This window comes from Rhinoderma darwinii, chromosome 4 (assembly GCF_050947455.1).
Source record: "Rhinoderma darwinii isolate aRhiDar2 chromosome 4, aRhiDar2.hap1, whole genome shotgun sequence".
NCBI lineage: Eukaryota > Metazoa > Chordata > Amphibia > Anura > Rhinodermatidae > Rhinoderma > Rhinoderma darwinii.
In genome coordinates, this window is record NC_134690.1 from 61922393 (window position 1) to 61946749 (window position 24357).

Below are 24357 nucleotides of genomic sequence, written 5' to 3' on the forward strand. Positions count from 1 at the left end.
AAAGTTAGTGCTTCCTGCAAAATGTCGTATACTTATGACAAATAGGGAAGCGGTTAGGCCTCATGCACACAAACGTATTTTTTTTCCTCCTGTAAATACGGGTCCGGTGTCACCAGTATTCCACCCGTATTTACGGGCACGTTTTCGCTGCAAAATTGCACTGCACTAATCGGCAGCCCTTCTCTCTATCAGTGCAGGATAGAGAGAAGGGGCAGCCCTTTCCGTAGTAAAAGAAATTCATACTTACCGGCCGTTGTCTTGGTGACGCGTCCCTCTTTCGACATCCAGTCCGACCTCCCTGGATGACGCGGCAGTCCATGTGACCGCTGCAGCCTGTGATTGGCTGCAGCGGTCACATGGGCTGAAACGTCATCCCGGGAGGCCGGACTGGAGGAAGAAGCAGGGAGTTCTGGGTAAGTATGAACTTCTATTTTAATCATACAGTGCAGGTGTGTGTGTGTGTGTGTCTGTATAAACCATACAGTGCAGAGGTGTGTGTATAAAGCACAGTGCAGAGGTGTGTCTGTGTCTATAAAGCATACAGTACAGGTGTGTGTATAAAGCATACAGTGCAGAGGTGTGTGTGTCTGTATAAAGCATACAGTGCAGGTGTGTGTGTGTAAAAAGCATACAGTGCAGAGGTGTATGTGTGTCTGTATAAAGCATACAGTGCAGAGGTGTGTGTATAAAGCATACAGTGCAGAGGTGTGTGTGTGTGTCTGTATAAAGCATACAGTGCAGAGGTGTGTCTGTGTAAAGCATACAGTGCAGAGGTGTGTGTGTGTCTGTATAAAGCATACAGTGCAGAGGTGTGTGTCTGTATAAAGCATACAGTGCAGAGGTGTGTGTATAAAGCATACAGTGCAGAGGTGTATGTGTGTCTGTATAAGGGTATGTGCACACACTAATTACGTCCGTAATTGACGGACGTATTTCGGCCGCAAGTCCCGGACCGAACACAGTGCAGGGAGCCGGGCTCCTAGCATCATACTTATGTACGATGCTAGGAGTCCCTGCCTCTCTGCAGGACAACTGTCCCGTACTGTAATCATGTTTTCAGTACAGGACAGTAGTTCCACGGAGAGGCAGGGACTCCTAGCATCGTACATAACTATGATGCTAGGAGCCCGGCACCCTGCACTGTGGTCGGTCCGGGACTTGCGGCCGAAATACGTCCGTCAATTACGGACGTAATTAGTGTGTGTGCACATACCCTAAAGCATACAGTGCAGAGGTGTGTGTGTCTGTATAAAGCATACAGTGCAGGTGTGTGTGTGTAAAAAGCATACAGTGCAGAGGTGTATGTGTGTCTGTATAAAGCATACAGTGCAGAGGTGTGTGTATAAAGCATACAGTGCAGAGGTGTGTGTGTGTGTGTCTGTATAAAGCATACAGTGCAGAGGTGTGTCTGTGTAAAGCATACAGTGCAGAGGTGTGTGTGTGTCTGTATAAAGCATACAGTGCAGAGGTGTGTGTCTATAAAGCATACAGTGCAGAGGTGTGTGTATAAAGCATACAGTGCAGAGGTGTATGTGTGTCTGTATAAAGCATACAGTGCAGAGGTGTCTGTGTCTGTATAAAGCATACAGTGCAGAGGTGTGTGTGTATATAAATCATACAGTGCAGAGGTGTGTGTGTGTGTGTGTGTGTGTGTGTGTATAAATCATACAGTGCAGAGGTGTGTGTGTATAAAGCATACAGTGCAGGTGTGTGTGTGGTGTGTCTGTATAAAGCATACAGTGCAGAGGTGTATGTGTGTCTGTATAAAGCATACAGTGCAGAGGTGTGTGTATAAAGCATACAGTGCAGAGGTGTATGTGTGTCTGTATAAAGCATACAGTGCAGAGGTGTGTGTATAAAGCATACAGTGCAGAGGTGTGTGTGTCTGTATAAAGTATACAGTGCAGAGGTGTATGTGTGTCTGTATAAAGCATACAGTGCAGAGGTGTGTGTATAAAACATACAGTGCAGAGGTGTGTGTGTCTGTATAAAGCATACAGTGCAGAGGTGTGTGTATAAAGCATACAGTGCAGAGGTGTATGTGTGTCTGTATAAAGCATACAGTGCAGAGGTGTGTGTATAAAACATACAGTGCAGAGGTGTGTGTGTCTGTATAAAGCATACAGTGCAGAGGTGTGTGTGTCTGTATAAAGCATACAGTGCAGAGGTGTGTGTCTGTATAAAGCATACAGTGCAGAGGTGTGTGTATAAAGCATACAGTGCAGAGGTGTGTGTCTGTATAAAGCATACAGTGCAGAGGTGTGTGTCTGTATAAAGCATACAGTGCAGACGTGTGTGTGTGTGTATAAAGCATACAGTACAGAGGTGTGTGTGTGTGTGGTTTGTGTGTGTGTGTGTGTGTGTGTGGTGTGTCTGTGTGTATAAATCATACAGTGCAGAGGTGTCTGTGTATAAAGCATTGTGTGTGTGTGTGTGTGTGTGTGTGTGTGTGTGTGTGTGTGTGTGTGTGTGTGTGTGTGTGTGTGTGTGTGTGTGTGTGTGTGTGTGTGTGTGTGTGTGTGTGTGTGTGTGTGTGTGTGTGTGTGTGTGTGTGTGTGTGTGTGTGTGTGTGTGTGTGTGTGTGTGTGTGTGTGTGTGTGTGTGTGTGTGTGTGTGTGTGTGTATCCATACAGTGCAGAGCTGGCAGCAGTATTTCTCAGGTTCATCTATCTCTGAGGACTTTTTCATATAATCAGGAGTTGAAAGTCCTCTGGCAGCACAGCCTGGATCCTGACTCCTCCCACACATGTGACTGATCACATGCTCATGACATCAAGCTGCTTTCCTTCGCTAGGATTTAGCATATAGCCTGGGGAAACATGGTGCGCGCCTGGTACATGGATGACTCTGAGGAGGACCAGAGGAAGCCGCACCACCTGCAGCCCCACCAGCCCGTGTCCCAGCAGGATCTGCAGAAGCTGGGGGTGAACTCCTACAAGGTGAGGGGGGGCACATGGTATTACATGATGCATAGATGACAACGATTGAAAATGTTTTCCAGGGAAACTTTGGTGATCTGGACAAATAGTGGTGTGTCCTGCCCAGGGGTGGGGGTGTGTGTGTGTCCTGCCCAGGGGTGGGGGTGTGTGTGTGTGTGTGTGTGTGTGTGTGTGTGTGTGTGTGTGTGTGTCCTGCCGAGTGTGGGGGTGTGTGTCCTGCCGAGGGGATATTTGGCATATCATGATTAGTTACATGTTAAAATTATATATAATAACAGGTCGGGCTAAATAAAGGGTCCCACGACCCACCACACCTGAGAATGCTGGGGCCACAGCACTGTATAAGCACTGCGGCCCTCCCTGCAGCACGGCCCCATTCACCTATCAGAACCCCCAATAATGAGAAAGTAATAACAAAAGTTCTGTATGAAGTTTTTCAATTTCTAGAAAACGTAGGGAAGGGGAATAAGGAAAACCATTACCAATGGGTGAGAGGAAGGGGATGTCCAGGAGTAGATAAACATGGCTGCCTACTTCCAAAAACAGCACCACACCTATCAACAGGTTATGTGTTGTACTGCAGCTCAGTTCCATTGAAGGGAATGGACAGTACCACACCCGGCCTGTGGACATGTGGCCCTGTTTCTGGAAGAAAGCCGTTAAAGAATGGACCAGGTGTCCTGTAACCTGTGAGGTAGAAAGTCTGACCTGGTAAATGACATCATTACAATGTGCACAGAGGAGCGGCGCTGGTGCTGGGTGGGCTGCATGTGATCAGGACTGGTCAGAATTAAAGGATGGCGCTGATGTTACCAACCTAGGCGTCTGTTACCCCTCTCCAGCTAGACCTGTCCCCAACACACTAAACCCCTCTGCCACCAGGTTGCACTAGTTGAGGATTTGTTGGGTGACCCTATGCTGTCTGTTCGATTTATTCATTTCATAAACGCATGATATGCTTAGATACAGGGCCTCAGCACACCGTATCACACACGATAGGCTTAGATACAGGGCCTCAGCACACCGTATCACACATGATCTACTTCGATACAGGGCTCAGCAGGCAGTATCGCACACAATACGCTTAGATACAGTGCACCATCAGACAGGATTCCACATGGTAGGCTTAGATACAGAGCCTGAGCAGCCGGTATCACACATGATTGGCTTAGATACAGGGCCTGAGCATACAGTACCACACATGATAGGCTTAGATACAGGGCCCAGCAAACAGTATCAGACATAATAGGCTTAGATACAGGGCCCCAACAAACATATATTTACCCTCCCAGCTCCTGAGTTGAGTGTCTTGATCTACGGGTCGGCATCAGGACGAGCGTTGAGGCTAAATGTACAGATGTTACTTGCGGGATGGTAGAAAGGGGGTGGACTTCTCAGTACAGGGGCAGAGTTACCAGGACATGCCCGAGTCAGAAATTTGCCGGGATTGCCTCTAAATATTCTGCACGGTTCCAACCAAATTGGAACAGTTGGCAATTCTGCATAATGATGAATCTCAGGAGGGGGTGGGGCGCGGCTAAGACTCGGACAGGAGAGGACGCATCTCAGAGAGGCTCCGCTGGCACCGGCTTGCAGACAGCACGGATTGTTTCTCTGCTGCATTCCCCATCAGCCGAGGCACGTTTTGAAACATCGGGTGCACAGAACATCTGCCTAGTGAGTCTGGGCCTAGTGAAGGAACCGGAACCCCGGAGTAAATTTTGAAGCGGCTCTTGGGCTGGATTCACACGAGGTCATTACGTCCGTAATGGACGTAACGTATTTCGGCCGCTAATCCCGGACCGAACACACTGCAGGGAGCCGGGCTCCTAGCATCATAGTTATGTACGATGTTAGGAGTCGCTGCCTCGCTGCAGGACAACTATCCCGTACTGTAATCATGTTTTCAGTACAGGACAGTAGTTCCACGGAGAGGCAGGGACTCCTAGCGTCGTACATAAGTATGATGCTAGGAGCCCGGCTCCCTGCAGTGTGTAGGGTCCAGGACTTCCGGCCAAAATACGTTCCGTCCATTATGGACGTAACATGGTCGTGTGAATCCAGCCTTAGTCGCGACGGCCTATTCTCCTTGCAACGGGGGGCGGACACCCTGAGTTGGGCACTAATAGAAGGGACAACCAACAGCAGCACCTACCACTCCGGTATATATTCCTGCAGCTGCAAGGTGGGATCCCCGTTTCTCCCGCAGATAGTACTGCCAGTGAGTCGGGGCCTAGTGGAGGGGCAATATCTCCAACCTAAATTTAACAGTGGCTACCACATACTGTGGCCCACACCCTCATCAACACATACAAGGGGCATGCAACTCGGGCTGTATCATCTGATTCTCGGAGAACCTCCCTGCTAATGCCACTAACTAAGACCCCTATTGGAACTATTATCATATCCCCCAAAGCTGTGGGAGCTCGGGCGTTGGATTGGCAGCCATTTTGTTTCCCCTCTGATACAATCCACAGAGGGAACATATTCTCTTTTATTATAATACACATCTTGTTCCTGTTCCACAGCAAGTGCCTACTTGTACCTTCCAGAATATTTACCTCCACTGCCAAGTCGACCCATCAAATTCTGAGCTGTACAATACATGTAGATGAATCCATATTTTCTCAATTCATACTATATGATCCGTACTTGGTGTTATCAGAAAGCCATTATCGCCATCTCGTGGAAACTTCCCATTATTGCAACCACCTATTGCATTACAAAACTGTTCATATATAAATCTGATATACAACAAAATAAGAGCCCCAAATTGTGGGGAACACGACTATATGGCTAAACATATCTACCCGCATTGACAAGACATGCGGAACCGCTGCCTTGACTTTATGATGTGCACTTCCCGCCAAGCACCTCACACAAGGTCTCGTGACTTCAATGTCCTTATACTTTTGCTAACAGACAAAATTTCAGCGTACCGGTTTCGGCGACAAAAAGTAAACTCCGGGAATACTATGACAGCCTCCCTCAGCAACTGCTGTGGCCAAACTCAAAGGCTTTTCTAGAGGCACCCGTGACAAGGGTACGAGCACATCCTCCACACACCGTTCTAATGCTTCTACTAACATTCCAGAAGCGGCCGTACTGCCGACTGCAAGGAGTGAGGGGAGGCCGACATGACAGGATAGGAGGGAACAGATGAGGAAAGGGTTAAGGTTACGTGCAGGGAATGGAGGGAGGGGGAGTAGGTCTCGGGCTTCCCGCTGTTTTCCTCAGTGCGAGGGAGACAGCGAGAAGTGAGACATCACAGGAGTAGGAGTAGCAGCAGCAGCAGCGTGTGTGTGTGTGTTCTTACCTGATCGTGGGAGATGGCGTCCTTCAGTGAACTTGTGGAGCGCTCCAGCGGCAGCTGATAATCAGGACGTCGGCTGGTTTGAGGAGCAGGTGACGAGACTTGTGGGGATGACTGTGCCCCAGGCTGCTGGGCCCCGGCGCTCTCATCGCGCGGTGTCCAAGGAGGGGGGAGGGGCGGCTTCCTATCTATCATCCCCTGCTGTTTTGTCCTTGGATCTAGGCAGCCCTCTGATGCTCAGCCCTCCAGATAGTGGAGTGAGCAGGCCCGTGCCCCAGGCTGCTAGGCCCCGGCGCTCTCATCGCGCGGTGGCCAGGGAGGGGGGAGGGGCGGCTTCCTATCTATCATCCCCTGCTGTTTTGTCCTTGGATCTAGGCAGCCCTCTGCTGCTCAGCCCTCCGGATAGTGAACAGGCCCGAGGTAGTTACGCCGGGGGTGGTGCCTGCTCGCAGGTCACGGCGTACACGACCCCCAGCGAGACTTAGCCCAGAGGAAATCCCGCGGGTTCGGCGCCGCCGGGGAAGCCCCTCCAGGGTCGCTGCAGGCCGGTCCCCAGGGAGAGCAGCATCCCCTAGGGGGTCCCGGCCTGGCAGAAATCCCCAGCCGCGGCGGTGCTTGGCGGTCAGGGGGGGGTTGGCTCCTGGCTTCCCCAATACCCCCCCCCCATCTAGTGTGGTTCATGATGCGGTGATGTCGGCAGCCCCGCCTGGTGAAGTGCCAATCGGGGCTGGCTGCTGCGAGATCTGAGTCCGGAAGACTGGCGAGTCCGGTGGGATGTGGAGTGCGGTCGGAACTGTGGATACCGCATAACGGGCAGCAAGTGGCTGGCCCTATCAGCGTCGGGGCCAATATGGAGGCCGGCCCTTCGGGACAGTCTGGTCGGGGATCTCAGTGTTCGCATTGTAGGTGCGGGCAGCGGTCGCAGATAACGGGTGACACGGATGAAGGAGACGTGGTTGAGGATCGGCGTGGGCAAGTTCGTCCGGCTGGCGGGATCACAGCGCCTGAGCAGCCAGGTGGGTGCTCATCTTCTTTTCCTACTCTTACTCCGCGCATGTGGGGGGATGCGGCGGGTTCTGGGGCAGTCGTCGGGTCTGCCGGGGGAGGTGGTAGCGGTCTCGATGACATAGTGGGATGTTTGCGTGAGCTGGTTAGCAGATTGGATAGGTCGCAGGCCCCGGTATCGGCGGGGGTGTCCCCGGTTGCGGTTTGGTCGGCGCCGCCGTTGGTAGTGCAGCCGCATGATAGGGTGCAAGTGGGGGGCTCGGCGGGGGCGGTGGCTGTGTCAGTGCAGACAGACGGGGCTCAAGAGGCTGACAGGGTGCGCTTGGATGATAGAGCAAGAGGGGAGGTGTATGTCTGTTTTGAGGGGCCGTTGGGGGCGCATTTAAAACAGGAAGTTCGGGAGCGTATTTGGAAAGACGAATATGTGGAGATATTTTCCCTTCTTCCGTTGGTAAAATGTAATTTGGACAAAGGGAAGAGGGATGAGAGCAAGAAGGAAGAGGAGGAACGTCGGCGTTATCGGCTTATCCCACAAACTTTTGTGAATTGGCTGCAGGCCTTTGCGATCTTGGCTAGTGTGGTGGGGGAAAAGGCGCCGGAAAATTGTTCCGCGCTTTTTTGCTATATGGATGCTATCGGTGAGGCGCATCGGGCTTATGGCGGTATGGCGTGGCTGCGTTATGATGAACAATTTCGGCAGCGGAAGGCGGTTTGGCCCGGCATTAGATGGGATCAGAAGGATATCGCATTATGGTTGAGGGTGACGGCTCCGGTTAAGCCGGGACAGTCCTTTCCAGGGACCGGAGGGTCTGCAGGGCAGGTCGGTCAGTCTGGTCAAGGTTCCGGTTCAAAAATCGGTTTTTGCTGGCAGTTTAACGACGGCCAGTGTAAATTTGGGGCAACGTGTAAGTTCAAGCACGTGTGTTCCCATTGCAGCGGGTCATCTCTTGCGCATCAAGGTGTTTGCGAAAAGGCAAGAAGGGAGGGGGATAAGGGGGTGACGCCGGTGAAGCTGGAAAGGATGGCCCCCTTTCTAGGTAGATACCCGGATAGGGATGGGGCGCAATTGATTGCGGATGGTTTTAGCGTGGGTTTTGTAATTCCTTCTCCTCCTTATGATATTCCAGTGACTCGCCGGAATCTCCGGTCCGCTTACCAGCATGCGGGGGTGGTGACTGAAAAACTTCTTAAAGAAGTGGGTTTGGGTCGCATGGCTGGGCCTTTTGTTGAAACACCGGTGTCGGATCTTGTTGTTTCCCCGCTGGGTGTGGTGCTGAAGCGGGAGCCAAACAAGTTTCGGTTGATTCATCATCTTTCTTTTCCCCGGGGTGCATCGGTTAAAGGAACAGTGTCATCACAAATAATTTTTTTATATGTTAAAGATGTTAGTGCTTTAATAAAAACGTTTATATTCATTTGTGTGTTTGTGTTTTACTGTTTCTTATTTTTACACTTTTTCTTCCCTATGGGGGCTGCCATTTTTTGTTCCATTTCTGTGTGTGTCGATTAACGACACACACAGACATGGAATACGGCAGCCACAGTCCCATAGGGACTGCGAACGGCTCCCGTCCCATTGACTGCCGTGTACGGCGTCTGTGTGGGAACTGCGCATGCGCCGCTCCCACACAGTCCTATTCGTAATTGGCGCCGTCCGGCGCCATTTTCCTGTGGACCGGAAGTCGCGGCCGGACAGTAATATTACTACTTCCGGTCGCGGCTTCCGGACTTGTGCACATAGAACAGCGGCAGCAAACGGAGCGGACGGGCCGCAGGGAGCCGCGGCGGCAGGAGCAGGTAAGAGATTTCTATGTATGTTAGTGTTTGTGTGTGTTTACTACTGTATGTAAACCTACTACACTGTGGGTTACCTCAAAAAATGGCAACACACAGTGTAGGAGGTTAAACCTTTCAAACCCCTCGTTTATCCCGGCGCTAGCCAGGATAAAGGAGGGGGGGATGCTGAGAGCTCACTAGAGCGAGGGCTTTTAACCCAATGTTGCAATGCTGCAATTTTGGGAACTAGCTCCATCTAGTGACCAAAAATGGGTAGTATTATAAATTAGAAAAAATTTATAATATTTCCTGACTCGCGAAAAAAATAAAAAAAATTTGAACAATGTTTAATCACCCACACACTAAATGTTTAATTTTTAAAAAAAAAACATGTTTTTCTGGCAACACATTCCCTTTAACAATGGTATTGATCCGGTATTGTGTTCGGTGGTGTACGCGTCATTTGATAAAGCGGTGACGCTGGTGCAGGAAGCGGGCGCAGGTGCTTTGTTGGCAAAAACCGACATTGAGGCGGCTTTCCGGTTGCTGCCGGTTCATCCCAAGAGTCAACCGTTGTTGGGTTGTTTTTGGGAGGGGAAGTTTTTTGTGGATCGTTGTTTGCCAATGGGCTGTTCCCTGTCTTGCGCCTACTTTGAGGCTTTTAGTTCTTTTTTGGAATGGGTAATTAGGGATGTCGCAGGTGTCAATTCAGTTATTCACTACCTGGATGATTTTTTGTGTGTTGGCCCAGGCAGATCAGCGGTGTGCGCCAATATTTTGTTTGCCTTGCAGAGAGTCATGAAGGAGTTTGGAGTCCCGCTGGCTCCTGACAAAACGGAGGGGCCTGTTACGGTTATTCACTTTTTGGGCATCGAAATTTACTCGGTTTTAATGGAATGCAGGCTTCCGGAGGATAAGTTGGTGGCTCTTCGTTTGGAGGTTCAGACGTCGTGTCGGCTTAAAAAGGTCACCTTACGTAGTCTGCAGTCATTGTTAGGGAAGTTAAACTTTGCATGTCGGATCATGCCTATGGGCAGGGTGTTCAGTAGGCGGTTGGCGGCGGCGACTGCTGGTGTGAGGGCTCCGCATCACTTTGTCAGATTGAGAGGGGAGCATCGGGACGATTTGGAAGTGTGGCATCGGTTTTTGGGACAGTACAACGGCAGGTCCTTGTGGATGGCTGGGGCTTTCGATTTCGTGGATCTGGATTTATTTACGGATGCGGCTGGAGGGGGCGGTTTTGGTGCTTATTGTGGTGGCCAGTGGTGTGCTGGGGGATGGCCGGTTAGTTGGGTGGAAAGCGGTTTGACAAAGAACCTGGCCCTGCTCGAGCTGTTTCCCATCGTGGTCGCTGTGACCATTTGGGGGGACAGGCTCAGGGACAGGAAGATTTGTTTTCACTGCGATAACCTAGGGGTGGTGTTGGCTATCAATAACATCTTGGCGTCTTCTCCTCCGGTGGTTCAACTGTTGCGGCATTTGGTATTGGTTTGTTTGTCATTAAATGCTTGGGTGGTGGCGGTGCATGTGCCGGGGGTTGAAAATTGCGTTGCTGATGCCCTTTCTCGCTCACAGTGGGATCGTTTTCGTCAGCTGGCGCCGGGAGCGGATCGGCATGGTGTGTCCGGATCATCTTTGGGAGTTGGTCTCTCTGCGGCAGGAGCATTGATTGAGCGATCCTTGGCGAGTTCTACGTGGGCAGCGTATAGGGCTGGCTGGGCTCAATGGGAGCTTTGGTTGAGAGGTTTGGGTGACGTCCGGTCAGACCGGGACAGGATGGTGGCCTTATTGTATTGGTTGGGGGATGCGTATGAGTCTGGTGTGTCTGTAGCGAAAGTGAATAAGTTTGTGTCCGCTGTGGCATTTGGCTTGAAATTGCATGGCGAAAAAGACGTTACCAAAGAATTTTTGGCGGTTCAAGCTTTAAAAGGTATTCGCAGGGGAAGAGGGTCGGTAGATCGGCGGCGGCCAGTTTCTTACCGAATTCTTTGCCTATTAGGAACGGCCGTGGAGTTGGTTTGCAGTTCAGCCTTCGAAGTCCGATTGTTTCGCTTGGCTTTTTCATTAGCCTTTTTTGGGGCTTTTAGAGTGGGTGAATTGGTGTCACCAAGTGGGTTGCGCACGGGGGGACTGAGTCAAGAGGATGTGGAGTTGTTTGCCGATAGAGTGGAGATATTGCTGCGCAGGTCAAAAACACACGGCGGGTAAGGGGACGCGAATTGTGTTATTTGCCATCAGGGGCTCGGCGGTGTGTCCGGTACAGTGTATGTCTGCTTTTGGGGTACAGGTGGGGGTAATGGGGGTTCCGTTACTGCGGCATGAAGACGGGTCCTTTTTATCCAGGTTTCAATTTGGGGCAGTGTTTAAACGCTGTTTGCTGGCAATTGGGTTGCAGTCAGCTGAGTATTCTTCCCATTCGTTTCGTATTGGCGGTGCGATGGGGGTTGGATGAGGCTGGGGTCAGGCGTATCGGGAGATGGGAGTCTAACCGTTTTCGATCTTATGTGCGGCCTCACTTGCTGTCAGACTGTTAAGAAGCTGCTGGGAGGTATGTGGTGCTGGTGGAAGATGGAGTGTGATTGGGATTTGTAAGAAGTGTGTGTTATTTCTTTCACAGGTTCGCGTCCTTTGCTGGTGTGGATCCTGGGGCACTCCTTTGTGTACTGGGGCGCATTATGGGCGGAGGTTCGCCCGGATGGTCGTCGACTAAGGATTCCGCGGGAGGATGCTATCCTGCATTGGCTGGGTTTTCGGGGAATGGTTTGGTCAAGGGTACTACCGGAATTCCAGGTGTATACGCAGCTAGACCGGGTTCCCGAAATTTTAGTTTTACATGTTGGGGGGAATGATTTGAGTGTTCGCCCTTTTCGAGATTTGGTGAGGGATATTAAGCACGACTTGTTGTGTTTATGGGCATTACACCCGGGCCTGATTATAGTATGGTCAGATATTGTACCAAGAAAGACATGGCGCTTGGCCCGATCCGTGGAGAGACTTAAGGCCAGAATAAAAGTAAACAGGGCTGTGTCGGCATTTGTGGCAAGAAATGGAGGTGTTGTGGTCAGGCATAGGGATCTGGAAGCGGGGGTAGGTTGTTATTGGAGACAGGATGGGGTGCATTTGAATGAGGTGGGGATGGATTTGTGGAGTTTGGCCCTAGCAGACGGGATTGAAAGAGGTGTGTTGGTGTGGAGGAGCTCACGGCCTTGAGGCGGTCAAGGTCCATGTCGCAGTGGCGGAGGGAGTCCTTGAGGTTGGTCAGTAAAACTGGTGGGGGGGTCGCATCAGGGGTATGCGTCCCCCAAAAATAGGTGGAAGGCTTCTTAGGGTGTTACCCCTTTGAAGTGCTTTATGGAAAAGCCATCTGCAAGAAGGTGCCTTCGAGCCGGTTTACGGCTGGAGGTAAAACAAGTGGTGGTGGCAGATGGCTACGTTTTTTATAAGTCGTGGTAACCTCAAGGGCTTCCCCTGGTCAATTATAAGGTGTTATTTATATTGACCCTGTTAAGGGTTTGGTATGTGTATTCTGGTAGAATTTCCAATGTTTGGGAATTCTAAGTTATTTAAAGTTTGGGTTATAAAATTTTCTAATTTTCTAAAATTTATAATAAACGGCTGCTGTGGCCATTAAAATCCAACCTGGTGTCGTGTGTTATTATTCTGAAAGGGTAAGGAATAATTAAGGATCACTTGACTCTACTTATCCAAGTCAAGAAGCGGCCGTACTGCCGACTGCAAGGAGTGAGGGGAGGCCGACATGACAGGAGGGAACAGGTGAGGAAAGGGTTAAGGTTACGTGCAGGGAATGAAGGGGAGGGGATTGGAAGGGAGGAGGGAGGGGGAGTAGGTCTCGGGCTTCCCGCTGTTTTCCTCAGTGCGAGGGAGACAGCGAGAAGTGAGACATCACAAGAGTCCCGCCCACCCGCCCTTTTTTATTTTACAGATTTTGGAAGGAGAAGTGTGGGTATTGAATGGTGGTTATTGCCTGGTGTAATTGGTGGTGTTTGCATTGTCACGGTGGCTGGCGGGGGGAGTCCTTGAGGTTGGTCAGTAAAACTGGTGGGGGGGGTCGCATCAGGGGTATGCGTCCCCCAAAAATAGGTGGAAGGCTTCTTAGGGTGTTACCCCTTTGAAGTGCTTTATGGAAAAGCCATCTGCAAGAAGGTGCCTTCGAGCCGGTTTACGGCTGGAGGTAAAACAAGTGGTGGTGGCAGATGGCTACGTTTTTTATAAGTCGTGGTAACCTCAAGGGCTTCCCCTGGTCAATTATAAGGTGTTATTTATATTGACCCTGTTAAGGGTTTGGTATGTGTATTCTGGTAGAATTTCCAATGTTTGGGAATTCTAAGTTATTTAAAGTTTGGGTTATAAAATTTTCTAATTTTATAAAATTTATAATAAACGGCTGCTGTGGCCATTAAAATCCAACCTGGTGTCGTGTGTTATTATTCTGAAAGGGTAAGGAATAATTATGGATCACTCGACTCTACTTATCCAAGTCATGCCACGGAATCTGAACCAACCCTGCGGCAGGTCTCTGAACAACGTCTAGCAGCGATGGCTGCTAGCAATACTTCCCTTATAGGCAAAATTGATGAAGTTAAATTAGATCCGGGACTGTTGCACCAAGATTTGTATAACTTTCAAGACTGGGTCAAAGAAGCTGAAAATTGAATCTCTTCATTAGAGGATGCGGTGGCGCCTTTGCCGGAACGGGTTTCTAATCTGGAAAGGAAGGTTGATCTCTGGCATCAGAAATGTGACAACATGGAGAACAGACTTATTCGTAACAACAATTGAATCCTGGGATTTCCGGGACGTGCGGAAGGCACAAACCCAGCTGAGTATCTAGAAAATTGCCTCAAAGGCACATCCCCAGAATCTCCCTTCTCCACAGGTTTTGCAGTAGAAAGGGCCCATCGGGTACCTGCCCGGAGTCCCCCACATGGAGCTCCACCTTGATTTTTGCTAGCCGGGATGTTAAATGGAAAGATCGTGATCTCGTTCTACAATTCGCACAAAGGAAACAAGAAATGTGATTTTTAAGTGTATTAATTTTAATATTTCCGGATTTCTCTGCAGAGCTGCAAAAAAAAGAGCGCTACTTTCATTTCTGCCAAGCGGAAATTGCGGGTGGCTAATGTACCGTACTGCGTGGCCTATCCTGCGTGACTCCGGGTGGTTGACGGAGATAAAGTCCTGATTTTTCAAGATCCGGCTGAGGCGGAAGATTGGTTCTAATGTCACCCTCCCATTGGTGGGCAATGAACTGCTAAAATATGTCTTGACTCATGCCTTGACTTTTAACTATTTCATGCCATAGTACCATATGCCTTGCCATTTGATTGGCCTATTTATCTTTCTTCTTTCTTTTGGTATGACTGCTTTATATCTATGCTATCTATATCCCGGAGCCTGGTACAATACTCCAGGAGATAACTGCCCGATAGGCAGCAAGTTTACTATCTAGTAATTGCTACTACAATGCACATATAGCTGTTACCAATGTTGGTGGATACATGGCTGCCTTTGCATGAACCCTACAACATACTCATGTTTTGACTTTATTATCTATAGGACCATTCTCCCTACAGTTGGAAGTTCTTGGGATTACAGCGATCCCTGTCCCTAAGTTGAGATGACCCAATAGTTAATATTTGACATTTGCTGATGTACTGTATTCCACATTTCTAATTATGTCAGTAGATCTGTAAAGGCAAGGTTGTTAGTACATAGAAGTACATTATCTTTTATATTTTGCCTGCTACTAGAAGTCACGAGAGAGTTGTATTTTGCTTGTGAAGCAATTTCCACCTTTTATTTCACAAGTAACCCCATTACCTTGCCACAAGTTACTATACGAGTTATAGGTTTCTAGCTGTATTAATATTTTCCAGTTTTATAATTCAATGCACGTGTGATATCGCAATGCACACCCGAATATCCCAAAAACGCATTAGGAGCTCTTGGGCATGTATAGGTTTTGGAGTCTTGATAATGGTTTTTCTTGTACACATTGAGTTAAGTGGGTATGAGGGAATACCTAATTTCTACTATCCTGATACTTCTAGTACTCTCCATATGGATGGCTAACTTAAAGTTTGTCAGTTGGAATATCGGGGGACTGGGTCAACCGAGGAAACGAATCGCTGTTTTCTCCCATCTAAGGGCTTGTCCACGCATAATGGAATTGCTGCAGAAATTTTCTGCAGCAGTTATGTGGAAAGTAGCAGACTTTCCGCCGCGGCAAAAAACACCATGTCTTGCGTTTTTGACTGCAGAAAATGGTGCGTATTTACCTGCGTTTTTCACAATGTTGAGAGAGGTGACATCTTCTCTGAAACACAATTCCGTGCACTTTCCGCAGCAGAAATTGACATGCTGTGGTCCGAAAAACATGCACTGCAGGTCAATTTCTGGTTGGAATTTTTACGCCGCATGTGGATGAGATTTGTTAAATCTCACCCACTTTGCTGCTACTGTATTCTGCTGCGTATTTTCTGTCCAATTCCGGAATACACGCAGCAATTCTGCTACATGTGGACAAGCCCTTAGGCATTTATCGCCACATATTATATGCTTACCCACCTAACAGCAACCTGGAGCTGATGTAGATCAGGATGGGGGGGGGGGGGGGTACATCCCTTTTGGTTAAAACTCGTAGGTGAGCAGGACAGAATACCTGACCGATTACAAACCTTTATAAAATCAAATACCAGTACAGCCAATCCCTTTATAGTCTGGGAGACACTTAAACCATATCTCCAAGGATGCCTTAGGTCATCTATCTCCTTCATTAAAAGGGAGTCTGCGGGACACGATGAGAGGCTGGCACAAGAATGTATGAATAGGGAAAAATTATTTGTATTCGATCCCAATGACACCAAAAAGGACATGACAGGTTACAGCGAGATTATGCTTTGCTCTGCTGTAAGTACCACAGAAACGTTCCCATAGTGTCGGGATTGTGAATAGACATCCCGTCGTGTCTGGAAGGAATGTCTATTCACTGTCTAAACACTTCAGTAACGTTAATGTGTCAGTATAAGGCAGCACATAGTCAACAACGTAGTGTCACTATGCGCTGACTAAATGAATGGAGAAAAGTGCATGACGCTGATTGGTCAGCGTCATACACTCCTCTGTACAACGCCCACTTGGTCTAAAGTAAAAACACGCCCAGTTGGGCATTAAGAAACTAATTAGAATAAAGCTAAAATCGCTCCTAACGTGGTGAAAATACATAGTTTTTCTAAATAAAAAGCACTGTTGTCACCTACATTACAGCGCCCATCTCCTTATGTAGGAGATAGGGCACTTATAATGTGGTGACAGAGCCTCTCTAATTCTGTAGAAGCCTTCGTTAATCCACCACCGAAAAGCCATCAGCTGAAGAAAATCGGGGTTATAACAAATAGTGGTTAGCGGTGCATGAGGATAGATAAATTTATGTACTTTCAATCGAGTGTCCCACAGAGCCAGCATCTGCGAAAGGACAGGAGCCAGTATAGTAGGCCTATTCCGAGGTCAAAGCCAGAGAATTGTTTCAAGGGGTATAGGGTGGCGTACATTTGCTTCAATCTGTACCCATTGGGAGAAATGGGGACGTAGATGTCTGCCATTTGTGCTAGACGTGCAGCATGGAAATAGTGTAGAAGGTGTGGTACTCCCAGTCCCCCATAGATCCGCGGGGTATACATTGTTCTTTTCATTCTGTAACCTTTATTGCCCCATATGAAGTACATAATACGCGATTGTAGAGCCAATATATCTTTTGGTAATAATTCCTATAGGTAAGGTTCAAAAAATATATAAGATTTTAGGCAACAAAGTCATAAACATTTTTATTGCAGCTATTGTGCCAAACCAAGACAGCGAGTAATGCGATCACGATTGTGAGGATGGGTTCACATGACCTATTTTCAGACGTAAATGAGGCGCTTTACGCCTCGATTTACGTCTGAAAATACGGCTCCAATACGTCGGCAAACATCTGCCCATTCATTTGAATGGGTTTGCCGATGTACTGTGCCGACGACCTATCATTTACGCGTCGCTGTAAAGCGACAACGCGTAAAAAAGACGGCTCGTCAAAAGAAGTGCAGGACACCTCTTGAGACGTAATTTGAGACGTTTTTCATTGATTCCAATGAAGAACAGCTCCAAATTACGGCCGTAATTGACGCCTCACAAAACGCCAGTACATTCAATTACGTCTGAAATTACAGAGCTGTTTTTCTCCTGAAATTACGGAGAAGTTTTCAGACGTAAATGCAGTTATCGTGTGCTCATACCCTAAGTCTGCCTCCAACTGTCTAAGGCTTCCTTCACATCTATGCCAGGGCTCCGTTCCGTCGGAATGGAGCCCTGACTGACAAAATTGAGTTCAAAGAGTTTTATTAATCTATCCGGTAAACCCAAATTCAACGCCACAGATCTATGGTTATTTACTATCAACCCAGACAACTTACTGAAGTGGTTTAAAGTTTGGAATAAATTGGGTAATGAGGTGAGAGGAGATGATGTAGACATCAGGATGTCATCCGCAAATAGCGCGCGTTTATGTTCATTTGGACCCACCGCAATGCCCTTTTTATGTTTTGGTTCTGTCTAATAAGGTTCGCCAGCGGTTCGATCGCTATTGCGAAGAGGGTTGAGTTCCTCTTTTAATATGGAATGAGTCTTCTAGAAATCCTTTGGCACATATTTGTGCTTTGGGGGAAGAGTACAATCCCCATAACAGGTTAAAAAAGAGAGTGAATCAAAGGCCTTCTGGAGATCAAGACCCAACATACCCTGGCGGGGACCTTTCCCATCCCATCCGGAATGCGCTGCTGTAATGATGTCTATCGCTCGTCTGGTCTGATCACATGTTTGTCTATGTGGGATAAAACCGGCTTGGTCTTTGTGTGTATAAGCCAATAAAAGTATTCAAACGTGTTGCCAGTGTTTTCGTCATTATTTTAAGGTCCAGATTGACAAGCGAAATGGGCCTGTAGTTGGCTACATCCGTATGAGCTTTATGAGGTTTGGGAATAACGTGTATATAGGCCATATTGGCTGCGTGTGGAACAGGGATACCCTCTCTGAAAGCGTTAAAAATGCTTGTCGAATGGGGCTTTAGGGTGTCTCTATATTTTTTATAATAAGCTGAGGTAAAGCCATCTGGCCCGGGGGCCTTGTTAGGGGGGAGGGATGTGATTGCCTTGTTTATTTCTTCCTGTGTAAACGCAGAGTACAGTTAATCTTTCTCAGATTGCGTTAAATGTTTCGGGACTGCATGTAGGAGGAAAGAGTGTGTGTTAGATTCTGTAAAAAAAATGGGGTGTATCGTATAGTCTGTAATAGAAGAAGTGAAATTCGGTCAGGATCTTTTGTGGGTTTTGGGATAGGGACCAATCACATAACCTCAGTTTAGGTGTGGTCGTGTTGTATAACCTAGGTGAGAGACATCGAGCTAGTAGAGTGCCGGGTTTATGTCCTTGAGAAAAAAAGCGATGACGGGACCATCTTAGACTCTTTTTGACCCAGCTTAAGATCAGTTCTAGCCACCTCAAGTTTCCGCCTAGTCTCGGCAGTCTGAGTTTTTTTATATTGTCTAGTGTGTGTGTCCACGGATTCCTTAGCCTCTTGTCTTCTCCTCAGTACTTGGGGGGCAGGTTAAGGCAGCAACAGTTGTGTTGCGTGGTGGGGAGGCCCGGCAGGTGTGCAGAGGAGGGTGAAGATGTCGGGGGTCAGAAGGGTTTGAGTCCGGAGAGCCTTCTGGTGCTGTACTCGCTTCTCTAGCGGCTTCTTCCTCCAGCGCCCCTCTCGCCATAATGAGAAGCCACTGCTGTGGTTCGGGGCGAATATCGATTTTCAGGATCCTGAACAAAATCAGAATCACGCTTCAATGAAAGGGTTGGGCAATTAATCGAATTAATACGATTAATTCGCCCTAAGTGGAACCCATCTCCTATGAAATGTGGTACCCAACAGGGATGCTCACTTTCCCCCATCCTTTTTGTACTCTGCATAGAGCCCCTCGCTATGCTGACTTGCTCAAATGATAGCATAAAAGGAATTTAGGTTGCAGACATAGAACATAAACACTGCCTATTTACAGATATCTTCCTCACTGTAACCCAGCCTCACACCTCTCTTCCTAATCTGCTAAAAGTTTTGGACAAATTTTCTATTAACTCTGGCCTAACTATTAATGAATCCAAATCTCTATCCCTTAAAATTTCTCTCTAATGGCACTGTCTCTTTTGCGCCAGCACTTTCCATCTGATTGGTCCTCCACTCACATTGAGTAACTAGGCGTTAAAATTATACCTATGTATTCCTGGCTATTCGCTGCCAACGACACTCCCCTCATCCAGTCCTTTACTGTTTAATTCTTGAGAGATGGCGTACCTTGCCACTAACCTGGTGTCACGGCTATGTGGACCCACTAGGCCGCTCAGCCGTAGCGGAGTAGCATCTGGCCAAACAAAAGTTAATAACAGTCCCTAGAACATGAGTACCTGGATAGATGATTTGGCAGACCGTAGGCATAGTAGACACTTGGCACAGACTACGTTTGGCACGACTCCGACACTAGATATTGCACTGGATCAAACACAATGGATACAGGATATAAATTTAGTTTTTTTGATGTGGAAACCGCGTCGGAATCCGCACCAAAAAAACGGGCGAAACCTTTTTCCGCTCACAAGAAATCAAAGTGGCGTGCTCTTGCCACTGTTCTACCACTGAAGAAATTTTGAGGCATTTTTTTTTCTGCCAGACAAAAAAACACGCTGTGTGAACTCCCCCTAAAGAATTTGGAAAAAGAAAAAACTATATTCCTTGTGAATAATAAACTGGTGAATAGAAACCCAACTTTAGCCCTGAATAAGAAACAACAAATAAGCGTTTGGATATATCCGTGGGGTCCAGAGTTCAGGCAGTCACTGACTACATCCAAGTATTTAAAGGGGTTTTCCAGAACCAAACAATCCAATCCAGTTAAACTAACCAATGGCAAACAAATCTTTTTGCAATATACTTACGTTTGATCCGATGTTCCTAGCGGCATATCAAATCTTCTGTCACGTGACCCCTCGCTAACCTGAAATCCAAACTTCCTCCTCCGCCCCGTCCATGAGCTCTAACTTCCGTTTTCCTGTTGTCTGAGTGTACGGTCACGTCATAAATGACATAACTGGTCACTGTCGTTAGGAGTTGTACAATGTACTAATCCTCCTATTCAGAACATGCGTGGTTGATACACACTCAGTGTCCAACATGCATGCTCTGTTATCGGTCGGCGCTCTGAATCATGGGATTTGTGGTCTTGATTCTGTACAGGAAACGGCCAGTCACAACAAACTTGCGATGTAAACACACAGGAGAATAACCTCGGATTGGGGGGGGGGGGGGGCGTATAACTAAGAAAATTAGACATATAAACAGGTGGGGAACATAGGGTTAACAGATGTAAAGATTTATTAAATTAAAAAAAATCATGTCGAAAACCCCTTTAACCGTAATCCTTATATTTATAATTGTTCGTTTGTCAAATTACTTTTGAGACTGTGAAATTTGAGGAACTATGTTGGCTAAACTTTAATGCTCTGACATTATCCGCATAGCTTAAAGAGGCTCTGTCACCAGATTTTGCAACCGCTATCTGCTATTGCAGCAGATCGGCGCTGCAATGTAGATTACAGTAACGTTTTTATTTTTAAAAAACGAGCATTTTTGGCCAAGTTATGACCATTTTCGTATTTATGCAAATGAGGCTTGCAAAAGTCCAAGTGGGTGTGTTTAAAAGTAAAAGTCCAAGTGGGCGTGTATTATGTGCGTACATCGGGGCGTGTTTACTACTTTTACTAGCTGGGCGTTGTGTATAGAAGTATCATCCACTTCTCTTCACAACGCCCAGCTTCTGGCAGTGCAGACACAGCCGTGTTCTCCAGAGATCACGCTGTGACGTCACTCACTTCCTGCCCCAGGTCCTGCATCGTGTCAGACGAGCGAGGACACATCGGCACCAGAGGCTGAAGTTGATTCTGCAGCAGCATCGGCGTTTGCAGGTAAGTCGATGTAGCTACTTACCTGCAAATGCTGATGCTGCTGCAGAATCAACTGTAGCCTCTGGTGCCGACACGATGCAGGACCTGTGAGTGACGTCACAGATCTGCACTGCCAGAAGCTGGGCGTTGTGAAGAGAAGTGGATGATACTTCTCATCAGAGCGCCCAGCTAGTAAAAGTAGTAAACACGCCCCGATGTACGTACATAATACACGCCCAGTTGTACTTTTGCAAGCCTCATTTGCATAAATACGAAAATGGTCATAACTTGGCCAAAAATGCTCGTTTTTTAAAAATAAAAACGTTACTGTAATCTACATTGCAGCGCCGATCTGCTGCAATAGCAGATAGGGGTTGCAAAATCTGGTGACAGAGCCTCTTTAATAACACCAGTCTAGAAGCTCTTTAGGTTTGACATCATCACATAAAAGTTCCATTGGCAAGGTTTCCAAAAGTTATTGTTACTGTTCTGTTTCTGTTCAACTACGGGTTGTCTGGTAACCTTCATATTTTGTATTACTGACGGTCTCTTAATGCATTTCAGTCACACAAGCTACCTATGTCAATATTGCTGCACCAGCCACAATATCTCTATAATTGGGAATCCTTCACTCTTATATGCATTGTTGTATAGCGATTTCGACCTTTTACACTTTTGTACAACTCTTTGATTTTGTATAATTTCTTGTACTATTTTCCTAAATTTCAATTAATAATTTGGTGAAATTCTTTGGAGGAAATATGTCAAATATTTACAAAAATGTGTGCATTTTACAAATCACTAAATGAAAACTAAATATGGAGGCACCCAAGTCAGGTTTTGGTGGGGTTTAAACATTCGTGTGACTGTGGCAGGAGTTTTCTTATTCACTTTTATTGAAGGATGAAGTTCACGCAATACGGTTCTCTTGTGGTTTTCACTTAGGATTTTAGCACTTTTGCTTCCGTATTATGGCCGTAAGACCCGGACCCTCGGAATGTTAGATGTGCGGGGTGTTGCCTTCATGTTGCTTGGCTGTCATCTCATCTATCACATATCTACATTACAGATATATGATATTGTTACAGATATATGTATATGAACCCGTTAACTTATATTGAGTTTTGTTTTTGTTTTGTTTTTTCCACGTTTCAGTAGTTGTGCAACAGTTAGTATTTTTCCATTGCCAACTTCCAGATCCAAGGTTTTTTTTAAATTTTATTTCAAGTAAAACATTGCTCTGAGCAGAGACACACGATAGGGGGTTGTCGAGGCTGTCTCTTCAGATCAGGAGGCTAAGCCATGAAATCTGTTTGGGGTGAGTTTTAATCACATATTACGTGCCTTAAAGGAACAGTGTCATCACAAATTATTTTTTTATATGTTAAAGATGTTAGTGCTTTATTAAAAATGTTTATATTCATTTGTGTGTTTTGTGTTTTACTTCTTATTTTTACACTTTTTTCTTCCCTATGGGGGCTGCCATTTTTTGTTCCATTTCTGTCTGTGTCGATTAATGACACATACAGACATGGAATACGGCAGCCACAGTCCCATAGGGACTGCGAACGGCTCCCGTCCCATTGACTTCAGTGTACGGCGTCTGTGTGGGAACTGCGCATGCGCCGCTCCCACACAGTCCAATTCGAAATTGGCGCCGTCCGGCGCCATTTTCCTGTGGACCGGAAGTCGCGGCCGGACAGTAATATTACTACTTCCGGTCGCGGCTTCCGGATTTGTGCACTTGGACCAGCGGCAGCAAACGGAGCGGACGGGCCGGAGGTAGCCGCGGCGGCAGGAGCAGGTAAGAGATTTCAATGTATGTTCGTGTTTGTGTGTGTTTACTACTGTATGTAAACCTACTACACTGTGTGTTAGCTCAAAAAATGGCGACACACAGTGTAGGAGGTTACACCGTTCAAACCCCTCGTTTATCCCGGCACTAGCCAGGATAAAGGAGGGGGGGATGCTGAGAGCTCACTAGAGCGAGGGCTTTTTACCCAATTTTGCAAAGCTGCAATTTTGGGAAGAGCTCCATCTAGTGACCAAAAATGGGTAGTATTATAAATTAGAATTAATTTATAATATTTCCTGACTCGTGAAAAAAAAAAAAAAAATTTGAACAATGTTTAATCACCCACACACTAAATGTTTAATTTAAAAAAAAAAAAACCATGTTTTTCTGGCAACACATTCCCTTTAACAAATAGTTCTCTGTTCAATGAGCCATTCATGCAGACAGTGTAAGGCCTCATGTACACGGCTGTATCCGTCTCACGTTGTATATACTCGGGCACACTTAGAGGTGCATTGAGCCTTGGTGTACCTCCGTATGTTTTCGACAAAAATAATAAATTTAAAAAATTGTATCATGCTTTATCAGATGCTGTACGGAGCGTTGCTTCTATGGGAAAAGATTTACTACAAGCGATCACATAGTGGCACATGGAGTACTGTCTGCTCGGTGCTGCAAGGGAGTCGCTGTAAAGCCTCCTGCACGTGGATCTGCTGTGTGCAAAAGGCCGGAAGCTGAAGTCACACAACCCTGTTGTAGCATGTCCATCCCTCCCCACAAAACTCCTATCGTGGCTAAAAGGTAAGAGGGGGAACCATTATGTAATGGCCTACAATAAATGAAGCAGTAACCAGGATGTGTGTACCATGGCAAACATGCCCCCAACCCCCAATAGTAGCAGTAAGACCCCTCCTCCGGTTCCACCAGAGGTAGCAGGAGGGCTCCCCCTCTTACCCGTAGTAGTAGCAGCAGGGTCCTCCAAACCCGCAGAAGCGCCAGCCCTGCCCTCTAAGACCTAATATTAGTAGCAGCCACAGTATGGCATCCACCTTTACCCCAGTGCTAGTAGAGGCAGGGTCTCTCCTACACCCCCTCCAGAGACCGCAGTGCTTGCCTGTATATATTTACCTTTCGCACTCTCCTTTTTGATGTGCCTCCGGCTGGACAGCGGCTGCAAGCAGCAACCTATTCGTGTATCTATCCTTTTATATAGCAGTTAAAGGGGTTGTCCGAGATAACACAATATTTTTAATAACACCATTAAATCATTTAAGTTAAAAAAATAAATACATTTGTAATATACTTAAGTTTTCCAAAGTGGCCCCGTTTCCAGATCCTGCCGTCGGGAACTTGATTGTTGACGTCTCTCTCTGCTCCGGCTCTGCTGCTTTGTTGATCTTGAATTCTTGCCGGGTACACGACACGTCACTTGTGACGTGGTGTGTATCGGCTTGTTCTATTGTAACGCGCATGCGCGGCCCCTGCTGT

At 47.2% G+C, this 24357-nt stretch overlaps 2 protein-coding genes across 2 annotated transcripts in view; one reads left to right on the forward strand and one right to left on the reverse strand.

The window, feature by feature from the left end:
- RPS7 (ribosomal protein S7) overlaps positions 1-10791 on the reverse strand; it is a 187302-nt gene extending 176511 nt beyond the window's left edge. Inside the window, exon 1 of the mRNA XM_075861140.1 lies at positions 10788-10791. The gene's annotated coding sequence lies outside the window, so the exon portion shown is untranslated. The remainder of the gene's footprint in view (positions 1-10787) is intronic.
- Positions 2736-24357, forward strand: part of ADI1 (acireductone dioxygenase 1) — a 46786-nt gene continuing 25164 nt past the window's right edge. Inside the window, exon 1 of the mRNA XM_075861142.1 lies at positions 2736-2939. Within this exon, the coding sequence (XP_075717257.1) occupies positions 2820-2939 (120 nt within the window). The 5' untranslated portion in view covers positions 2736-2819. The remainder of the gene's footprint in view (positions 2940-24357) is intronic.